The sequence below is a fragment of the Anoplophora glabripennis genome, unplaced genomic scaffold (assembly GCF_000390285.2).
Source record: "Anoplophora glabripennis isolate ALB-LARVAE unplaced genomic scaffold, Agla_2.0 scaffold529, whole genome shotgun sequence".
Classification (NCBI taxonomy): Eukaryota; Metazoa; Arthropoda; class Insecta; order Coleoptera; family Cerambycidae; genus Anoplophora; species Anoplophora glabripennis.
Window position 1 is genome coordinate 249,453 of NW_019416645.1, and position 20,160 is coordinate 269,612.

Here is a 20,160-nt window from a genome sequence, read left to right on the forward strand (position 1 = left end):
TTTTTTAAGTAACAAACTCGTGTATATTATAAAAACATTTCCTAATTAGATAACTCTTAAGTTTAGTTTTAAAAAGATTATAATTTAATTCAGTCTTAATGTCTAGAGGTAACTGATTCATGAATTTAATACCCATGTATGACGGAGATTTTTCATAAAACGATGTTCTATGAGAAGGTATTCTTAATATATTGCCATATCTAGTCTGGTAACTGTGACTGTCAGCGTTTCTAGCAAAATAACTTCCCTTTTTTAGAACCTCTAATATGCACTTATAAATATAAATACAGGGAAAAGTTAATATATTATTTTCTATAAAGTAGGGCTTACAAGAAGTTAGTGAAGGAATTCCAAATATTAATCGGATAATTCTTTTTTGTGAAATAAGAATTCTATTAACTTTGACGCTACTGGCACTACCCCAAACAATAACATTAAATGACAAGTGGCAATAAATTATTGAGTAATAAATGTAAATCAGCTTTTTGGTATCAAATATGGACTTTAACTGTAGTAAAGCATAGTAGCCACTATTTAACTTTTTGCATACATATTCAACATCACTGTTCCAGCTCATATCACAGTCAATAAAAGTACCTAAAAATTTAGTAGTATCAGATAGTTTGATTATTTTGTCATTTACTGTAACATCAAAAGAGGATATACGTTTATGACGGGAGCCAAATTGCATGCATATAGTCTTCTCAGCATTTAATACTAATGCGTTCTTATTACACCAAATTGTAAATTGGGTCGATAAAGTATTTAAATAATTTCGGAGTCCTTCATGACTATCCGCGGCAGCTGCAAGTGTAACGTCATCGGCGTACAATACAGTGCAATCAGTACTAACATGAGTTGGAAGATCATTTATAAATATTAAAAAAATGAGTGGACCAAGGATTGAGCCCTGAGGAACCCCGAGATCAACATTTTGTGTATTGGAATAGGTATTATTAAGCTTTACACATATTTTTCTAAACTGTAAATATGACAAAAGCCACGAAAGAAAATTGCCTCGAAAACCAACTGCATACAACTTTTCTTTCATGAAAGTATGATCTAAGCAGTCAAATGCCATTGTTAAATCGAAATAGAGTACCCCCACATATTTCCCTTTATCAATATTTTTATAGATATATTCAACAAATGTATAAGCAGCTGTTTCGGTAGATTTCTTAGGACAAAACCCATTCTGGCATTTGGTCAATATATTGTACTTATTAAGATAAAGAATCATTTTATTGTATATTATTCTTTCAACAATTTTGGATAAGACTGTTGGAACAGTAATGCCTCTATAATTTCGAATACATAATGGGTCGTTCTTTTTAAATATAGGTGTAACTACACCAGTCTTTAAAATATTTGGAAATTTACCCTGTTCAACAGATATATTTATTAAACAAGCCAAAGGTGAAGAAATATGTAAGCCTATATTTAACAGATCTTCTAATAACAGATCTTCCTTTTACATCATACATTTCATATTGAAGTCGACATGTCTCGAAAACAAGTGAATATTAGGAAAAATTTTATATTACAAAAATTACTCAAAATTTAACGATCTTTCCGATGGACCGCATTTCCTCGTTTCAGGGATCAGAAAATTTTTTAGTACCGCTACGCCATCTATACAGAAAGATTTGAATTAACAATTCTAACTGCAATTTGAAGCTATTCGAGCGACCTAACAATCTCAGTTTCCGGAACTAAAATAAATTTCTTAATTTCGGAGATATTGGTAGCGGGAGTGTTAAATGGCATACCTTGTATATCTACGTTTTTTGATAATATATTTACAATTTACATTTATAATACACAGAAGTTATCAAGACTGAGATATGACATTATGCTTTTGAGGACTGACTATTCGAGCAGTGGAGGTGTTTAAAACACACGTCTATCTTGTGAAAATGTTTTTAATAATTTAGTACAGGAAAATAATATATGGGGCATTCCACGCCAAATCGGACGGTTCGAAAAATTTAAAATTTCGATTTCCTTAATTTTTTTATATTTTTTAGTACTCCTCAAAAAATCCTTTCTGGTAAATTTTCAGATTTTTTTGATTACTTGTTCAAAAGTTATAAAATTTTCAAAAAAAACGCTCTATTTTGGTTTTTTGGTCATAACTTTCTTAATAATGGTCCAAATTAAAGCTTTTTTTTTATAAAAATCTTTGTTTTTAGATGGCCTTTACAGATAAAAATACAAAAAAAAATATTCAAATTGTTTTTGATTAAGATTTTTGAGTTTGAAATTTTAAATCGTATTTTTGAAAGTGAGTGTATCTTTCGATTTTTGTGAAAATATTTTATTTCAAACTACTATTCTTTTAACAACTTTTAGGACCGGTCCGGTCATGGGCCCTCCATAATTACTATTTTTTTTTGATTTTTGAAAATTAAAAAAAATATATCTATAAATCATAAGTACTGATTTTTGTCACTGTCTACTTTCTTTTTACTTATTTTAAATTAATTTGAATACTTTTTAATTATTAATAGGTGTTTAAAATCAATAATTAAACGTTGTCTATTTATAAACAATTATAACAAACGTGTTTATTTATTTTCGTGTTCTTTTAAAAATTATTTTATCAATGCTATTTTTTGTTGCAAAGTATTTTTTTTATTTAAATAATAGTATCTTTATGAATTTCTATCCAATTTAAAAAGAGTCGCACATCTTATGAATATTGCTGTCAAATTTTCAGCTGAGAAACACTATTTAGATGCAAAAAATATTAGATTTGCGTTACAATACAGCCAAACCCAAACAAACCCAAAATTTCATTCAATCATTCCAAGGAACAAAATATTATTTTGTAAACTAGAATACTCCTTACCTAATATATTTCCATTGCTCCTTAGAATGATTGAATGAAATTTTTGGGTCCCTATATTGTATCGCAAATTTAATTTTTCTTTTGCATCTAAATAGTGTTTCTCAGGTGAAAATTTGACATCAATAATAATCATAAGATGTGCGACTCTTTTTAAATAGAATAGAAATTCATAAAGATACTATTATTTAAATAAAAAAAAATACTTTGCAACAAAAAAAAAATTATAAAATAATTTTGCAACAATTTTTAAAAGAACACGAAAATAAATAAAAACGTTTGTTATCATTGTTTATAAATAGACTACGTTTACTTATTGATTTTAAACACCTATTAATAATTAAAAAGTATTAATATTAATTTAAAATAAGTAAAAAAGGGTATACAAAAATCGGTACTTATAATGATTTATAGAGAAAAATTTTGTTTTAAATTTCAAAAATCAAAAAAAAAAAAGTAATTATGGAGGGCCCACGACCGGACCGGTCCTAAAAGTTGTTAAAAGAATAGTAGTTTGAAATAGAAAATTTTCACAAAAATCGAAAGATACACTCACTTTCAAAAACACGATTTAAAATTTTAAACTTAAAAATCTTAATCAAAAACACTTTGAATATTTCTTTTGTATTTTTATCTGTAAAGGCCATCTAAAAACAAATATTTTTATAAAAAAAAGCTTTAATTTGGACCATTATTAAGAAAGTTATGATCAAAAAACCAAAAAAAGAGCGTTTTTTTGAAAATTTTATACCTTTTGAACAAGTAATCAAAAAAATCTGAAAATTTACCAGAAAGGCTTTTTTGAGGGGTACTAAAAAATATAAAAAAATTAAGGAAATCGAAAATTAAAATTTTTCGAACCGTCCGATTTGGCGTGGAACGCCCCATATATTATTACTGTTATTGTAAAAAAATATTTTTTGTACTAGGAGGACCCCTTCACCTGGAGAATTTCCAACACTCCTCCGACCTCGCCCACCACGTCCTGCAAGCGGGTCATGAAATAGGCATTAACACCGTGGATTACAACGGCAAGGAACAGCTCGGTTTGGGCGAGCCCCAGGTTATAGGCAAGAACGGCAAGAGGAACAGCGTCGCGCAGGCCTACCTGGTGCCCGCGCACGCGAGGGACAACCTGGTGGTGAGGCCGCTGAGTCACGTCGTGGAGATCATCATCAGCCCTCACACGAAGGAAGCACAAGGGGTTAAGTACCTTCACGACGGGAAGATATTCGTGGCCAAGGCCGCCAAGGAGGTTGTCCTTGCTGCCGGGCCCATCAACACGCCCCAACTTCTTTTGCTTTCGGGTAAGCTATATAGGATGCGTATTAATTACATATGATAAATCATGGATATTCTTCAAGGTGTTGGGCCCAAGGAAGACCTGGAGCACCTCGAAATACAACCGGTGGCCGATTTGAAGGTTGGTCACGGTCTTAAGGACCACCTCGCCTTTATAGGACTGAACTTTGTCTTTAACGAAACGAACGACCAACTCCACAAGGACTACGATGCGGTAGTGGATTATCTCAAAAACGGCAAAGGTCCTCTTACGTCCTTAGGTCTAGAAGCTATCGGCTTCGTGAAAACTGAAGCATCAAAGGAAAAAACAGACTATCCCGACGTGGAGTTCCTCATAACCACGGATATATACAACAAAGGTAACGTTGTTATTTTTTTTACTTAAGTTCTGTTAAACTTTCGTACAAAATTGCATTTTTAAACTATGCGATTTTTTACTTTTTTCGCTATTATCGTAATAATAATCGATAAAGTTTTTTTTCTTTAACAAACACTTATTCTCAACGCAGGCCACGAGCACTTGCGAGACCTGAGGATTAAAAAAGAAATCTACGACGCCGTTTGGGCACCACTAGAAGGCAAAAAGGGCTTCACCATCGCCGTGGTCCTCCTGCACCCCAAATCCACGGGAGTCCTGGCCCTCCACGACAAGGATCCCCTACATCGGCCACTGATCAACCCCAATTACCTCAACGACGAAGACGACCACGACCTGGAAACGATCGTGGCGGGCATCCACAAGGCCTTGAAGCTGGCTCACGCCGACGCTCTACAGAAGCTTGGAATACACCTGAACGTCAACAAAGTACCAGGATGCGAGCATTTCGAAGCCGAAGACGACTACTGGAGGTGCGCCATTCGGCATCTGACCGTCAGTTTGGGGCACGTCAGCGGCACGGCCAGGATGGGGTCGGAGAAAGACAAGACGGCGGTGGTGGATAAGAAATTGAGGGTGTACGGGCTTCATAAGTTGAGGGTGGCCGATTCCAGCGTCATCCCCGTCAGTATCTCGGGGCATTTGACGGCGCCGATAGTATTGATCGGCGAGAAGGCCGCGGAGCTCATCAGAGAAGACTGAAAGTGATGACGCCGACTTGCTTGTGCAAATTTATTTATTGTTTCACTTCGTGCCTCAAGTGCACACATATTTAATCTGTAGTTGTGATTTTTAAATAAAAGTTGTAATATGTATTATGCCAACTTCGTTTTATATTTTCTTAAAACAGATTCGTTATTTATACTTTAATAGAACGCATCTCGTAGAAAACAAAACATTAATAACCTTTTTTTCAGATTTATAAAAGACAACCAAAAATTTTCGCCCGCCAGTAATAAATTCAACGTACCTAACTAATAGGTCTTCTTTTTCCGTTTTAATTAAATTTGTTCTAAAATAATAAAAATATGTAATTACAACTCTTGGCCCCTTGCTGTTCATTATATTATATACAGGGTGTCCCACCGGGAATTACGTCGATCGATATCTAGGAAAGTACTCTCCGAAAATTTTGAAAATTTGTCAACATGGCAATGTCCCTGGGGCGAACACAACTAAAATATCTAGAACACTTCCACTTCCGGCTATACCGGAAGTCGATAGCAACTTGGATATTTTAAATGGGACACCCTATATCAAGGGTCGGCAACTGGCGGACCGCGGTCCAGGTCCGGACCGCGGAAGGTAAAATACTGGACCGCAAAAAATTTTTTTTAAAGTATAAATTATTCAAATAAATTATTTAAAAAATGTTTTTTACGTTTAAGTGCCAATCTTATCATTTTTTCTAGTATTTTACAATGGTGTGAGTGTGTGAGTTCTTAATGGTTAGTAAGCAGATTCAATTTGAGTCCAAATTAACATAAAAAAATAAGCAATGATTTTTTTTTCTGGACCTCGTTAAACATTTTCAAAAGTATCCGGATCCCACCTAAAATTACTTGCCGACCCCTGATCTATAGTTTAATTCATTTTTATATTTATTAAATTATCTATTTAGGCATGATAATCATTTTGTTATGTATAACAAAGCGGTTCAATTACAAGGAACAAGTTGATAGTATAAATATTTTCGCTTATTTTAGGCAATTCCTATAAAATACGTTGATAACAACTTAGAAAACATTCATATTTTGTTAATAATCACAGAAGCACCAAAGACATAATAAAAACAATAACTTCACTTGCGTATAATATGAGAATTCAATGTTTAAAATTAAAAAAGAACAATAATATCATCAAAGAAACTATATTTTCTTTAGAATGATATCCCCCTAAGTCATTTGCTTGCATTAACGAATTTCTTTTGCTATTGAATCAGTGTAGGAAAATATTTACTTTATCGTAGTTAATGGCATGAGCATGAAACACTTAGATTTCATTATTTAATAAAGAATAAAATTAACAAATCAATAATTGAGATAAATAATATTCGTTCTTATAGTACACTCCGTTGGATGTGAAAAGAGCAGCGAACTTTCGAGGATATCTAGCACAGAAGTCAAATCAATCATCGAACGATTTCTTTGGTTATCAATGGTTGCTGACAACTTGACAGCGACTGTGCCAAATCCCTCTAGGAGAAACGTATATGGGACATGAATTATTAGTATGTATGGCGTATGGATTAAAAATGTTGGGGAATTTTAGGGATATTTTAAATATGGTTTCAAATTTATTTTGTTATTTATGCAAAAAAGACATATACAAGGTATCTCATTAAACACTAAACCATTCTCAGGTAGATCTTACAAGAATGATGTAAAGATTATATTTTTTTCAAGGGTCACCCCACCAAAGTTATTTGCTCTCGACAAATGGATTCAATAGATACGTTAGAGGCAGGGAGGCAGTCTTTAACCCGAAAATAATTGCCGACTTGTTTTTTTAATTTTTATTTAGATCTTTTAAGTAAAAAAGTATATAGTACTTATTTATTACTACAAAATGTTTGTAATTAAATAAACTGATGTGTATCTGTCCAATGCTCAGGGGTATATGGACAGGTAAGCTGATATTGTATAGCTTCAGTCTCGAGTAAATTCTTCAATTCGGCTTCACAATATTCGTCCCCATTATCGGTTTGCTACGATTGCCCACTCATGGACATGGTAGCATATATACTAAAAAACTAAAAGGGGCGAGACNGCCTACCTTACACCTGGATGTCTCTCCCGAAAGGGTAACTGTTACTGTTACTAAATTTTAGGGTCACTTTATTAAATATTCCCTATACCTAGGAGTTATAGATTTTGAGCTATTAATTTTTAAAGAAAAAATTTGGCAGATGCAAGAATCCGTGGAAATGCTAGTCTCTTTTCAGGAGCATGATATCAAGCGGATTTTTGGTACCTGATGTAAAGGGCATAGGTAACGTTAAATTATGGTAAACCAGCAAATTAAAAGATTTAATACTAGGTGTTTCATTTATGCTGTTACATTTTGATAACTTCAAACAGCTATAACTTTGTTAACTTAAATAGAACACTCTGTATTTTTTTACTCTGTCGTATGCAGATTCAAATTTCCTTTCAAGTTTCAAGCCATATACGCATTGTTAGGGTTGCCGTTACTACTTTTCGAGATATTTGCAATTGCAATGTTATATTTTTTGGACAGTTTTTCTCGTATCAGACCTGTTGTCAAATTGGCCATGACCAGAAACACTCCAAAATAATTAAAATAATTTGACATTTGTCAAGTTAGTTGTCAAATTATTGTTGTCTGTAATAGTTTCTTGAAAATTAAAAAAAATGCCTGGGTATCGTTTAAATTATACTTATGAGAATTATTTTAATTTGTTTATTATTTATGGAAAAAAAACAGCAGATTCTCTACATGTTCTTGAAATTACTTTGTCACTTTTGTCACATTTTCCCGGTGGGACACCCTGTATATTAATGATTTTAACAATATAATAACTAACTTCTGTAAACTATTTTATGCAGACAATTTAAATATATTTTTCAAGTATAACATCGTTACACGACTGTAAACGTTTGCAGTTGTAACTTAACTATATTCATTCGTGGTGCGTAGAAAATAAGTTGCATCTCAATACATCTAAATATTCCTTAGTTTTTCAAAGAAATTGTTTTTTGTGCGAATTAAATTATAGTATTGGTAATGATGTATTATGCAGATATGATTTGATGCACAACTTTTTTCTCATGAAAAGGTACTCGAAACAAGTGAAGCTTTGAAATTGTAAGGTTTTATCATTAAAAACTGCAACTAATTTGCTAATACTAATACTATAAAAGCCTTGTATTATACACGTTCAAGATTGGAATATAAGACGTCGATCTGGTTTAACAACAATCAAAATATATTTATAAGACGTGTCCAGAGAAAGTTTTTAAAATATTTGCCATTTAAAAAAGTTGATGTTTACTCCGAAAGAGTTACAGTCGTACTAGCTTAGAAATTATAAGAATTTGTTCAGCATTAACATTTTTATAGGTGTATCTAAAATTCCACACAACATATTGACTGTTCTCCTATCTCTTATTAATATATCATAATATTATATTAAGATCACCTATATGTATACCTGTATATTGATGTGTGACAATTTTAATAGTTCTATTATTATTATTTATATGTTCTAGTAGTATTTCTACAGAAAACTGCTTAAATAATCCACAACAGGTGTAGGCAGAGACACGTTTCACACTTGCTATCTCGCTTGCTATACTTTCAAATCATTAAATAGTAATGTAATTTCTTCATGTATTTGAAAATAAGGAGATAATACTTTCAATGATAGTGTGGGGAGGGTCAATGGTAACAAGATGGACCATCGACGTTTGAATATCTCACAAATACCGTGAGGTCAAGCTCGACTAAAATGGGGATTTTTTGACAGTCACCTTCCTTCACACTACAATGATGAGGCGTTTTATTTTTATAACCAGTAAGCGATCTGTCTGGCAGCCCTATCTCGGACTGGCGGACTTTCCGAGAAACTTAAACTTCCCTTTGTTGGGAATTTCTGAGGAGGCGCACGAAAGCACAGCGACCACGAACAAAGAAGAGGCAAGAAAGTCCGGTAGAACGGTTTGGTCGATAAAGGACAAAGGCAAATAGTGCAAAATAAATGTATGAATTTATGGAAAATCCCGATACCACATACTCACCAGTGACGTAACTGTAGAGGTGAGGGAGGGGGTCAAAACATTCCTATCGGTAATACTTGTAATACTTTTTTCGATAGTATTGAGAAAAATTATTCAGGTATTCTAGTTCCCAGTTTTCAAAAAATAATAATAATAAAAATAGGAAGAAAATGCATTTCTGGATGGTCTACAAATAATATATCACAATTCCCTCGATTGATTTTAAAAATTCAGTTAGTTTCTCAGCTTTCCGAAACGCGTATTTTGAAATAATCTTATCTAGTATAATTATTGCCGGGTGATTATGATTATATTAAAATTTACGAACGATAATAGTTTTTTAATGAGCACACGCCACTGGAGCCATTTGCAACCACCTAAGGAGAACCTGCTATCGACGAAAAAAACCTACTATAAAACGCCACCAGCGTGACCATCCCGACTAGTCACCCGCAGAACAACCTTCGACGATGACCCCGCAGCTAGTTCTTGTTCTCTGCATCTCTGTCATGGGGACAAAGGCGTTTACCCCGTTCCAAGTGGTCGATGACTACGTGTCGGAGTTTCAGAACGATCTGCTTCTATTGAAAACAACGCCGTCCTTCGAAGAGGCCCCGACGCCGAAGCACTACGCCAAAGAAAAGGACGAGGCCAAGGCAGGATTGGGCAAGTACTTTTTTAATTAAGTAGAAACATTGAGGCGTTATCGAAGCACAAAAAGACTGGGTTGAAGTTAATTTTCACGATGTTTTAGTTATTATTTGCCATATTTTCGAGAAACGGTATGAATTTTTTTGTTATACCTACGTATGTCGGTTATTATTTTTCCGCCTATTTGATATTGTATTTATAAAGACAAAGATGTATTGTAATTATATTTTTTTTCTGAGAACTGTTTCCCACCATACAAAATTGTATTCTAATAATAAGAATGCATTTTATAAAGACCTTCACGTGATAAAAATAACGCTTGCACTGTTCCCAATATTTTTAGGGCGGATTTATTCCAGGGAAAATATAACTAAAAAATTGAAATGTTTGATATCTCAAAGAGTAAGTAATGTAGAAATGGCAATTACCACAACAAGAAATATCAATTACAGTTTTCTTCCGTTTCTATAATGGTCAATTTACCTAGGCACATACAAAAATAAAAATGATTTATTTTTCGATGTACTATTTGTCCCGAAAACGTTTTGTTTTGTCAATACTTTATCTCGGAGCGAACAAAGAACTTTGGTACTTTTTTTAGTGGAAGAATACGACTTCATCGTAGTCGGCTCGGGAGCGTCCGGTTCGGCGATAGCGAGCCGCCTCACCGAAATACCGGAATGGAGGGTGCTCCTCCTGGAAGCGGGTACCGCCGAGAACGCCGTCACCAAGGTGCCAGCCATGCAGCCGTACCTGGCCACCACGCCTTTCACTTGGCAGCTCAAGACCGTGCCGCAGAACACTTCTTGTTTGGGTAAGTGGAGGTGTACATATTTTTCGCCGTCCGATCAATGTTGCGTCGTTTTCCAGGCACCGAGAACCACGAATGCGCCGTGGGAACGGGCAAAGCTTTGGGTGGCGACACCGCAACCAACGACATGCTGTACACCAGAGGACATCCGAGGGATTACGACGATTGGGCCGACCAGGACCTGCAGGGCTGGTGCTGGCAGAGCGTGTTTCCCTACTTGCAGAAGATCGAGGACGCCTTCGCTGACGGTTTGGACAGAAAACTGCACCATTACGGTAAGCGAGCAGTCATTTATTTTGACTGACAGACAAAAACATTAAATAAAAAAAGTTTTGTAAGTTCGCATAACTGTATAGAAAGTTGTTTCATGAATCATTTTGGTCCAAAAAGCCGTAATGAATATGTCGTTCATGTTAAAAAGAAAGACATATACAGGGTGTTTCTGAAGGTACCATAAACTCGGGGGATGTTAGAATAAAAAAAAATAAGACGATTTTTCCCTATATGTGAATCACGAGCCTATTGTCCTATGTTTTCGAAAAACAGAGTTAAAGATGGATGTTTTTAGCCAAATCTTTCCCAAAATTGACTGTAAAGCGTTGAAATTTGGTACACGTATATATTTTAAGGGTATCTACTAAATGCATCAATGTTAGTTTTTAAGTTATTTATAAGTTTAGTTTTTAACCATCCACTAGAGGTCGCTGGTAGCAATCATTTTATGGCATAACATTTTTTAAACTGGATTACGAAATAAAAAAAAAATTGTAAACCAATAACCTTTTAAGGAAGCCAAATAGTACTAATCTAAATTGATTTATTTTCATCTCAGGAAGTTACCCTTGAAATATGGCCGAGTTGTTTCCGGACACCCTTTATTATAGGATAAATGCTGGGACAGCCAATTGCCTTTTTCTCAAAATTGACTTTTCAACGATTTTAACAAGTATACGTAAAACCAGAGACTTTAGACCTTTGATTCATTAACGCTTTTTGGTCTAAAATAACAACTCTCATCATATAAGTTCAGATACCGCATACTTGAGACTGGTCAAGAAATGAACAGAGACAATCTCATACGCATGTTGTCCCGTTACGATGTTTCCGAATATATAGTTATGCAACACGTATTGTAAGAGTGAATATTGATCACGGACGAGTATATCGCGTTGTTGTCGATTTATATTTCAGTATTATGAAAAATTAAATGTATGTTCCTTCACAGGAGGTCCAGTACATCTGGAGAACTTCCAGTACTCCACCCGATTAGCCACCGACATTCTCGAAGCCGCCCACGAATTGGGAATTAAACAGATCGACTACAACGGCAAGGAACGCCTCGGTTTCGGCGTGCCCCAGGTCACCACGAAAGACGGAAGGAGAAATAGCGCGGCTTCCGCCTACTTGGCGAAGGCCTACAAAAGGAAGAACCTGATCATCAGCACCGACAGCCAAGTCGTCGAGGTGCTCGTTAGCCACCACACCAAGGAGGCCAACGGGGTGACGTACTACCGCGGGGGACAACTGCACGTGGCCAAAGCGGCCAAGGAAGTCATCCTGTCCGCTGGAGCTGTCAGCACGGCGCAGTTGCTGTTGTTGTCCGGTAATCAGATAAGATATTATTAATATATTAATAATTTTCTATACCGGAATTTTTTACAATTTTACACTACATGAAGTATAAAAGTTTGACTTTCCGTCACTTCTTTCTCTTGTAGGTATCGGCTCCGAGCACGACCTGAAGGAACTCAACATCTCGGTGGTGTCGGACCTCAAAGTGGGATACAATTTGAAGGACCATGTCTCCTTCATAGGACTGAATTTCGTGGTTAATAACACTAACATAGAAAGCGACGGCCACGAGTGTCACAGTGCTGTAGTGGACTACCTCAAATACGGGAAAGGTCCTCTCACCACCACCGGTCTGGAACTGGTAGGATTTCTGCAGACAGAAGCCTCGAAGATCAAGGCTCACTATCCAGACGTACAGTTACTGATCACTAGGAATATTTACAATCAAGGTACAGCGGGTTTTTCTACCTCAGTATCTCAATAAAGAAAGTAGAAATTTGACCTCTGTCAGGTATTATAAGCCTGAATGAAAATATACCCATTTAGATCATTTGGATCTAATTAAAAGAATATGTATAAATGCGTTTGAAGGCCCAGGACTTTTTTAAAGAAAAATAAATTGTATCAAGATAATAATTATTTTTTCCCTGTAGGCCACCACCACCTAAGACACTTGAATATCCGCAAGGACGTCTACGACGCCGTATGGGCCCCCTTGGAGGGAAAAGAGGGCTTCACCGTCGAGGTGGTGCTCCTCCACCCCAAATCTACCGGGTACGTGAAACTCCACGGTAAGGAGTCCTCCTGGCATCCCAACATAAATCCCAACTCTCTCTCCGACACTGACGACGAAGACGTCGACACAATTCTAGCGGGAATCCACGAGGCTTTGAAGTTGGTCCATACCGAGGCCCTGAAGAAGTACGGCGTCCACTTAAGTCAACACCAGGTGCCCGGCTGCGAGCACGGCGACCATGGCGACCTAAACGACGAGTACTGGAGGTGCGCCATCAGACAACTGTCCGTAAACTCTAGGCATTTTACTGGCACGGCCAAGATGGGCCCAAAGAACGACAAGGAAGCCGTCGTGGACGAGGACTTGAGGGTGTACGGCGTCCACAAGCTAAGAGTGGCCGATTCTAGTGTCATCCCGGTTAGTATATCGGGGAATTTGATGGCAGCGAACCTGGTGATCGGCGAGAAGGCCGCCGATATCGTCAAGAAGGACTGGCTTAAGGAAAAGTGCCAATGCGAACTCTGAGCGAAACGACAGAGCGTTTACTCGTAATAATATGAGCAATTATCCATTTTATAACATAAGATAATTTTGTATTTAGATAAAAATAAATCAAATAAACAGTATGTTCTACATCAAGTGAATTAAGAACGGAAATTGAAGTCCCGTTTCATCTAACAAAGTACTACAATATTCATATAGATGTCGCTACAGGAAATACGTTTATAGTAAAAATAGTACGATTATTTCATTCATTCAAATTCCGGCAAAACACACCTGAAAAAAAACGAGAAAATGTCAGGTGCACGCACACGTGCACGATAATGAGTTGTCCGGCCTATACGTCCATCCCACTCTCTTGCTATCTCATAATTGCATATGAAAAGAGAAGGGTAATAAAATAATAAAAACTCGAATTTGCGGCCGTCGATTCTTTGTTCTGAAAATATTTCTATTTTCTATCTTCTACATATTATTATGTACATATTTACAAAAAAGGAGGATGGCAAGTGGTTGTACAAATTTATAATATTTGCAGCCAACTAAGTTTTATTTCATATTATTTTCTACATTTTAGTACTTATATGGATTCGGACCAGAGTAGGTGCGAATGTAATTATTTCTTGTATGGATCTTTGAGCTGTTATCTTTTATCGTTGCGTTGTGGCTGCGAAATATTTTATTTGTGGACTTTACTATTTTTTAAATGAAAGGAAAAAACATTAACAGAGTAAGTATTACAATTTGCTAGGCATAGCTGTACTTAGTACTAAATTCAAGTAAATAATAGGTATTAAAATAAATATGTAGGTATTGTATTTGATTATTGAAAATAAAAATTACATATGCGACAATGGACTTTCCGCTTACTTAGCCGTAATATAAATATGGCATATTGTCGTTGCAATGCACATACAGGCTGTTCCAATAGTGTGACAAAGTTTATAATTATTTTCAGTTATAGTTGTATAGGGCAAAATCTTCAGGCCAAAAACAAGATTTTCTGATCGTTTAATTCGGTCTGAAAATAATGAATAATGGAAATAATAATAAAATGTGAATCCGAGAAAGTAACTTTTTTCGTATCACTACTACAGGCAGTTATACTAAACTTTATCGCACTATTGTGGCACCCTATATATGACTAGATATATCATTATGGTAAATCAAAAGCATAATAGGTAAAAATATATAATTATCTATGTTTATAACAAATATTATCTGGTAAAATTCTTTTCTTACTTTCAGATACAGAGACAGTTAAATATAACCGGAAGAAGTCTATATGTTATTTCGTAATATACCTATAGTGGTGAAAACAACCCGCTCTATGTAGAACAAATTAAGAAAGATGAAGAATTGTGGAAAAAATCAATGGCAACAAATTTGGAACAATTTTATAAAAATTGTATACTACCAGAAATAATATACAAAAATATTCCACAGGGAAAAAGATGTATGGATCCAGAATATATTATAGAAGCTCAAATTAATAAAAAGAAATAATTTTATTTTATGATTTTTTAAATTTTTTCCTGTTCTACTGTACCTGTTCTATTTATTTCTTTATTACTTTCGTTTATTTACATATTTATTAAACTACACTGTTCCACAGAATTTCTGTTTATATTAGAGGTATTAAAGTACCTACAACTATTTTTTCAAGTGAAGTGAACTGAATACCTATTTCTCATAAAAAAAATTAGTCTCAAATCGTCCTTTTGTACATAATTCTTTACACATTTTTTGGACAAAATAAGTATCTTGTACATATTTTTTATATTTTCTCATTATTATGTATATTCACAATTAAAATTCTATTTATATTAATATGCGATTTTTTTTTATCAAGAATTACTCAATATTAATTATTAAAAATATAATGTTTTCCATTTCTGTTTATACCAAAGTAAGCCGCTTTATTCACAAATCGTAATTATAACATAACTTTTCGTTATGAACAACTTTTCTTATTAACATTTTTTTTATATTATCAAAAACAAAAGCAGTTTATTCTTCAACGTTATTAATTTTGTTAAATTTCTGATCACCCTGTATAAATTACAGTTTTTCATGACAAACATATTCAATTAAAAAGCAAAATATTTTTTGTCACGAATTACTTTTTCTAGTAGAATAGAAAATAAAAATGTTTTCCCTCTTATCCACTAAACGTAGATACTAATATAGGTATATTAATTATAAATTATGGTTTTAAATAAACTAAAAATTGTTTATATTTCATATTTTCTAAAATTATATAATAGTATGGACTTGCATTGTTACTTATATACTTTTATACAAAAATATATCTAAAATGATCATGACATTCTTTAAATATTTACGTATCAATTAACAGAAACCATGACTACCAATTCAGAATCAGGTTATACCAAATTAACCACATACAACAGCTGTTCGTTAAAAATAACCCGAGTCCATTCATAAATAAATTTTTACGACTGCGACATCTATTACAAATCAAGCGAATTAAAAGTCGGAGATAATGCTATTCATGAATTAATATTTTTTAATAACTTTATTCCAATATAACTTTTTAAATAATAAAGTGATGAACAAACTAGGAAATAAAGTCTAATCAGTTTATTTATTTAAAGACAACTATATAAAAAATTGCATAATTCTATAATACTATGAAGAAATAATCGTTTCTTTGTAAAAGTCCAAAAAACCTTCATATTTAGAAATTAATTTCTCACGAATTATTTACCTATCCCAATTAATTTTTGCTTTACTGTCTTCATTTATACTTTGCCAAATGTGATATGAAATTTTACTACTTTCTTCCATTGCTTTAAAAAGATATATTGGAATAAAAAAAGGGCTGTTTTCTACCATTTTTCGGTATAATTTAGGCAACCAGAGATGCATCAGTTTCCATCCTTAAGGGCCGTAACTTCCTTCACGATGTTAGATGTTAGATTAGAATTATAGTCGGCTTATTTACAAACTGGCAGACCATTTTCTGATTAATTATAAGAGTAATTTTACGTGAAATATTAAAATTATAACAAAAATATTTCCTATAAAATACGTTTCAAATCGAATTTTACATTGAAGATCAACATTTCACAACTTTCAGCGGATTCGTAGTAGAGAAAACTACATTTTTATTTTTTATAATATTATGTCCCGACAAGTATTGAGACAATCCAAGTAGAGTACGCTGCTGTCGTACGTAATAATAATAATAGATGAATACTTTTTGTTTATAATATTTTTCTACGGATGAGAAATGGTTCTGTTGCATGAATTTATTTATGAAACAAGAGCAATAATAGAAAAGCAACAGCGTTCTATTTTCTTTGGTGCTGTAGGTAATTTAATTAAATTGAGAATAATAATACATAGAATAACATAAATTCAAGTAGTTTCACTTAAGTGGAGTTAATTTTAACCCTTCTAAACTTTGTCGATTGTTATGCAAACTTTGACAGCAGCCTACTTCACCTTAATTTTCAATAAATAGATTATTTCCGTGGATGTCGGTACACACACAAATACTATGCAGATTTCTGACTAACGAAACGACTGAAAATTGCAAGATTCTGAATATAACTTTATATTTGAAACATACTCTGTAAGAAAAATGTTCTCATAGTTCTAATATTATACTTTACTCTTCCATTTAAAAAAAATACTCCGCCATTTTGAAAATAAACCGACCGTTATGCTGATATTGCGCGTCTTGTAAAAAATATTCATATGTATTTGTATATTACAATGCACAAAGACAGCCTATAAATTATAGTTATTTTCTCTAGTTTCCTCATGGAGGAAGCTATCATTTGAATTTGAAGTGAAACACTCTATATATATAAGTGGGTACATGCATTATTTTACCTTACAATCGATCAATATTCCAATGTGAACGCAGAACAATCAGCACTAACCTGTAACAACGAAAAACTCAATTAACTCAAACATTTAGTTGCATTAAATTAGTGAAAATTTGACTAAATACTAAAATAGCAAGTAGGTGCATACTTTTTTGTACTCATAAAAATTTTATCTAAAAGTACTCGGTACATTAAGCATGCTTTAATTGTTAACAATGTATTATGTACATTTACGACATCGAAAGGGTATTTTTACTACGGGAAAATTACATACTATTTCAAGAAGAAAAGAATATATTTTTTACATTACCTAAAAATTTTTCCAAGACAGATTAGGAGGAACTTAAGTGAAGGAAAAATAACAATAAATAAATTTAACAAGATTTATTAATGCAGAAACTGACACATACTCTCTAGCTAGAGTAAAATATGAATTTCTGAATTATATCTAAAGATAAATAATACAGAATACTATATATTTAAACCAATTAACACGATGAAAAATTTGGCATACCAGGTTAAAGTTAACGAACTCAGTAAAAATTATATAAAGCAATATCTGTAAAGACCTCCTTACTTATTTAAATGACAAAGTATGTATTTGATTCTACGTACATTATTTTTAATGACGTCTTTATCCTTCAATGTTTAAATTTAAAAATGAGCTAAAAATACGTTTTCAAACTCTCGTAGTCCGTCCGTATAAGGTTTAAATTAATCTTAGGCTTCTTTAATAATGAGGACTAAGTAAATACACACACACTATGTACTTACTTATCTAATTGTAAGACAAATAAGACACATTTTCTTCCATAAAATTAACTTGTAATCAAATAAAAAAAATAATTATTAAGTATAAGAAAAAATATTCATGTATTCTCTGGCAAAAATTTTCCGCAGTTTTCATTTGTATGAAGACTTTTTCCGGATGAAAATTTTACCCTAGTCTTCTGTTCCGATAGGTTGTCTAGTAAAAAAGTGAAAAAACACGTAAATGTGTCACTTATTTGCAATTTGCCAACTTAGTGTCGCTTCTTTCGACTTACATTTTTGATATTATCATTCTCTTAAGTTTTCAGGTTTTATGATTTGAATATAAAATAAAAGAGAAAATATAAACATGAAATTCTACACAATGTATCATGTACTCATTTTCATTTTTCGTGAATAAAAACTATTACAAATATGTAAAATTCCAACAATTTTTATCAGTGCAGATGTCATTTTGTTATACGAGTTATTTACTGAACACGGTTTCGTAGAACGTTCAAATTGATTCGTTACACGCTTGTGGAACTTGATGATAAAACACGAAAAGATGTTTACTCTCAGCGTCAGCTCCAATACCCTACTAAAATATTCACACATCGATAACTAACCAAATTCTTCGCACGTACCTACAATTAAACAATATTAAGTTATGAATTTAAGGGTTCTTTTAATTTTTGTTTGTGCGTTCAATGCTTTTGTACTATCCCAAAATGTTCATCGATATCATAGGAAACCGCGTAAGTACCAACTTTCAGTATAATAAAATATCATTCTAATAAAAAAATCTATTCGTTGTTGATGTGAAATAATAAAAACTTTTTGAACGACACTGTACATTAACGCGATGAAAATCTCATCCGGTACTGTTACGTGAAATAGAATTTTGTTGCAAAACATATTATTGATCAAATATCTCTGTATGTGAAGCAGGAAACTCTTACGACTTCATAATAGTAGGCGGTGGAACCGCGGGATCGGTGTTGGCTGCGAGGCTGTCTGAAATCGCCTCTTGGCGAATACTCCTGCTGGAAGCAGGAAGCAGAGATCACCTCCCCGACTACGTACCTGCGAAAGCGATCAGATACCAAGGCAGCAGTTTCGACTGGCACTTCGAGACAGCGCCTCAGAAGAAATGTTGTTCTGGGTTGAGGGAAAGAAAACTGTTCTGGCCAGCAGGAAAAGTGCTTGGGGGTAAAAACAAAATGAAATTAAATTACAGATTTTAATTTAACTAATTTCTTACCAACCCCATTGTACGATTCCTTTTTTTAATTAATTAATTAATTAATAATGCATTCTAAACAAATACAGGAACCTCGGAAATCAACTACATGCTTTATACGAGAGGAAACAAGAGAGACTACGACTTATGGGCAAAGAAAGGGAACTCTGGCTGGTCATATCGACAAGTGCTGCCGTACTTCCTCAAATCTGAGAATTACAGACTGAGACACTTCAATGATAAATGCCACAGTGACGCCGGCGCCGCCGCCGTGTTGATGAGTATCGAACATCCGTTCAGGTCCAATCTGACACATACGTTTCTAGGTGCAGCTAAACAATTGGGTTCGCATTTTCATAAAATTTAATGACGCGTAATTAGTCCATTGAAATGAAGGCTGAACCTCCATTTTTTCCTCTGTCGATCAAACCTGGGCGCAGATATGTTTTCGACCGTCAGGAATCCGAATCCGCAAACATTTTTGACCTAGGTGGTCAGTAAAGGGGTCAAAAGGTCAAAAAACCGTAAAAAATAAGTTTTTTCGCAAATATCTCGTAAACTACGGCAAGTAGCAAAAAAATAATTGCACCATCGTGTTCCCAGGGAAATTTTACATCGATTTTATGCTATTGCTTATTAAAATTAAATAAATTTATGTCATGTTTTGGACAATTACTAAGCAAGAGAGGGGAAGTGTATATCTCCGGCGGTGAAACGTATTTGGGGAGTAGTAGAGCGCGCACGCTACATGTATCGGCTGACTCGCAGTTG

At 33.9% G+C, this 20,160-nt stretch overlaps 3 protein-coding genes across 3 annotated transcripts in view; 2 read left to right on the forward strand and 1 right to left on the reverse strand.

Annotated features, from left to right (window-relative positions):
• The window catches only part of LOC108909645 (glucose dehydrogenase [FAD, quinone]), a 12,046-nt gene extending 6,696 nt beyond the window's left edge, over positions 1–5,350 (forward strand). The window contains exons 5-7 of the mRNA XM_018714032.1: positions 3,778–4,155; positions 4,213–4,509; positions 4,660–5,350. Of these exons, the coding sequence (XP_018569548.1) occupies positions 3,778–4,155; positions 4,213–4,509; positions 4,660–5,228 (1,244 nt within the window). The 3' untranslated portion in view covers positions 5,229–5,350. The remainder of the gene's footprint in view (positions 1–3,777; positions 4,156–4,212; positions 4,510–4,659) is intronic.
• Positions 1–20,160, reverse strand: part of LOC108909647 (flotillin-2) — a 309,055-nt gene that overhangs the window by 249,206 nt on the left and 39,689 nt on the right. The gene's annotated exons all lie outside the window — the stretch shown is intronic.
• Positions 9,723–13,679, forward strand: LOC108909637 (glucose dehydrogenase [FAD, quinone]-like). The gene is made up of 6 exons (XM_018714024.2): positions 9,723–9,931; positions 10,518–10,730; positions 10,787–11,002; positions 11,953–12,330; positions 12,446–12,748; positions 12,953–13,679. Exons 1-6 carry the CDS (start codon positions 9,736–9,738, stop codon positions 13,558–13,560), a joined length of 1,914 nt encoding a protein of 637 aa, XP_018569540.1. The 5' UTR covers positions 9,723–9,735; the 3' UTR covers positions 13,561–13,679.

Bases quoted from the DNA above. Each gene is read 5' to 3' on its own strand.
- LOC108909637 (XM_018714024.2), top strand. From the start codon at position 9,736: ATGACCCCGCAGCTAGTTCTTGTTCTCTGCATCTCTGTCATGGGGACA. The intron at 10,731-10,786 runs GTAAGTGGAGGT...GTCGTTTTCCAG, and splicing joins GCAGAACACTTCTTGTTTGG to GCACCGAGAACCACGAATGC. The intron at 11,003-11,952 runs GTAAGCGAGCAG...GTTCCTTCACAG, and splicing joins CAGAAAACTGCACCATTACG to GAGGTCCAGTACATCTGGAG.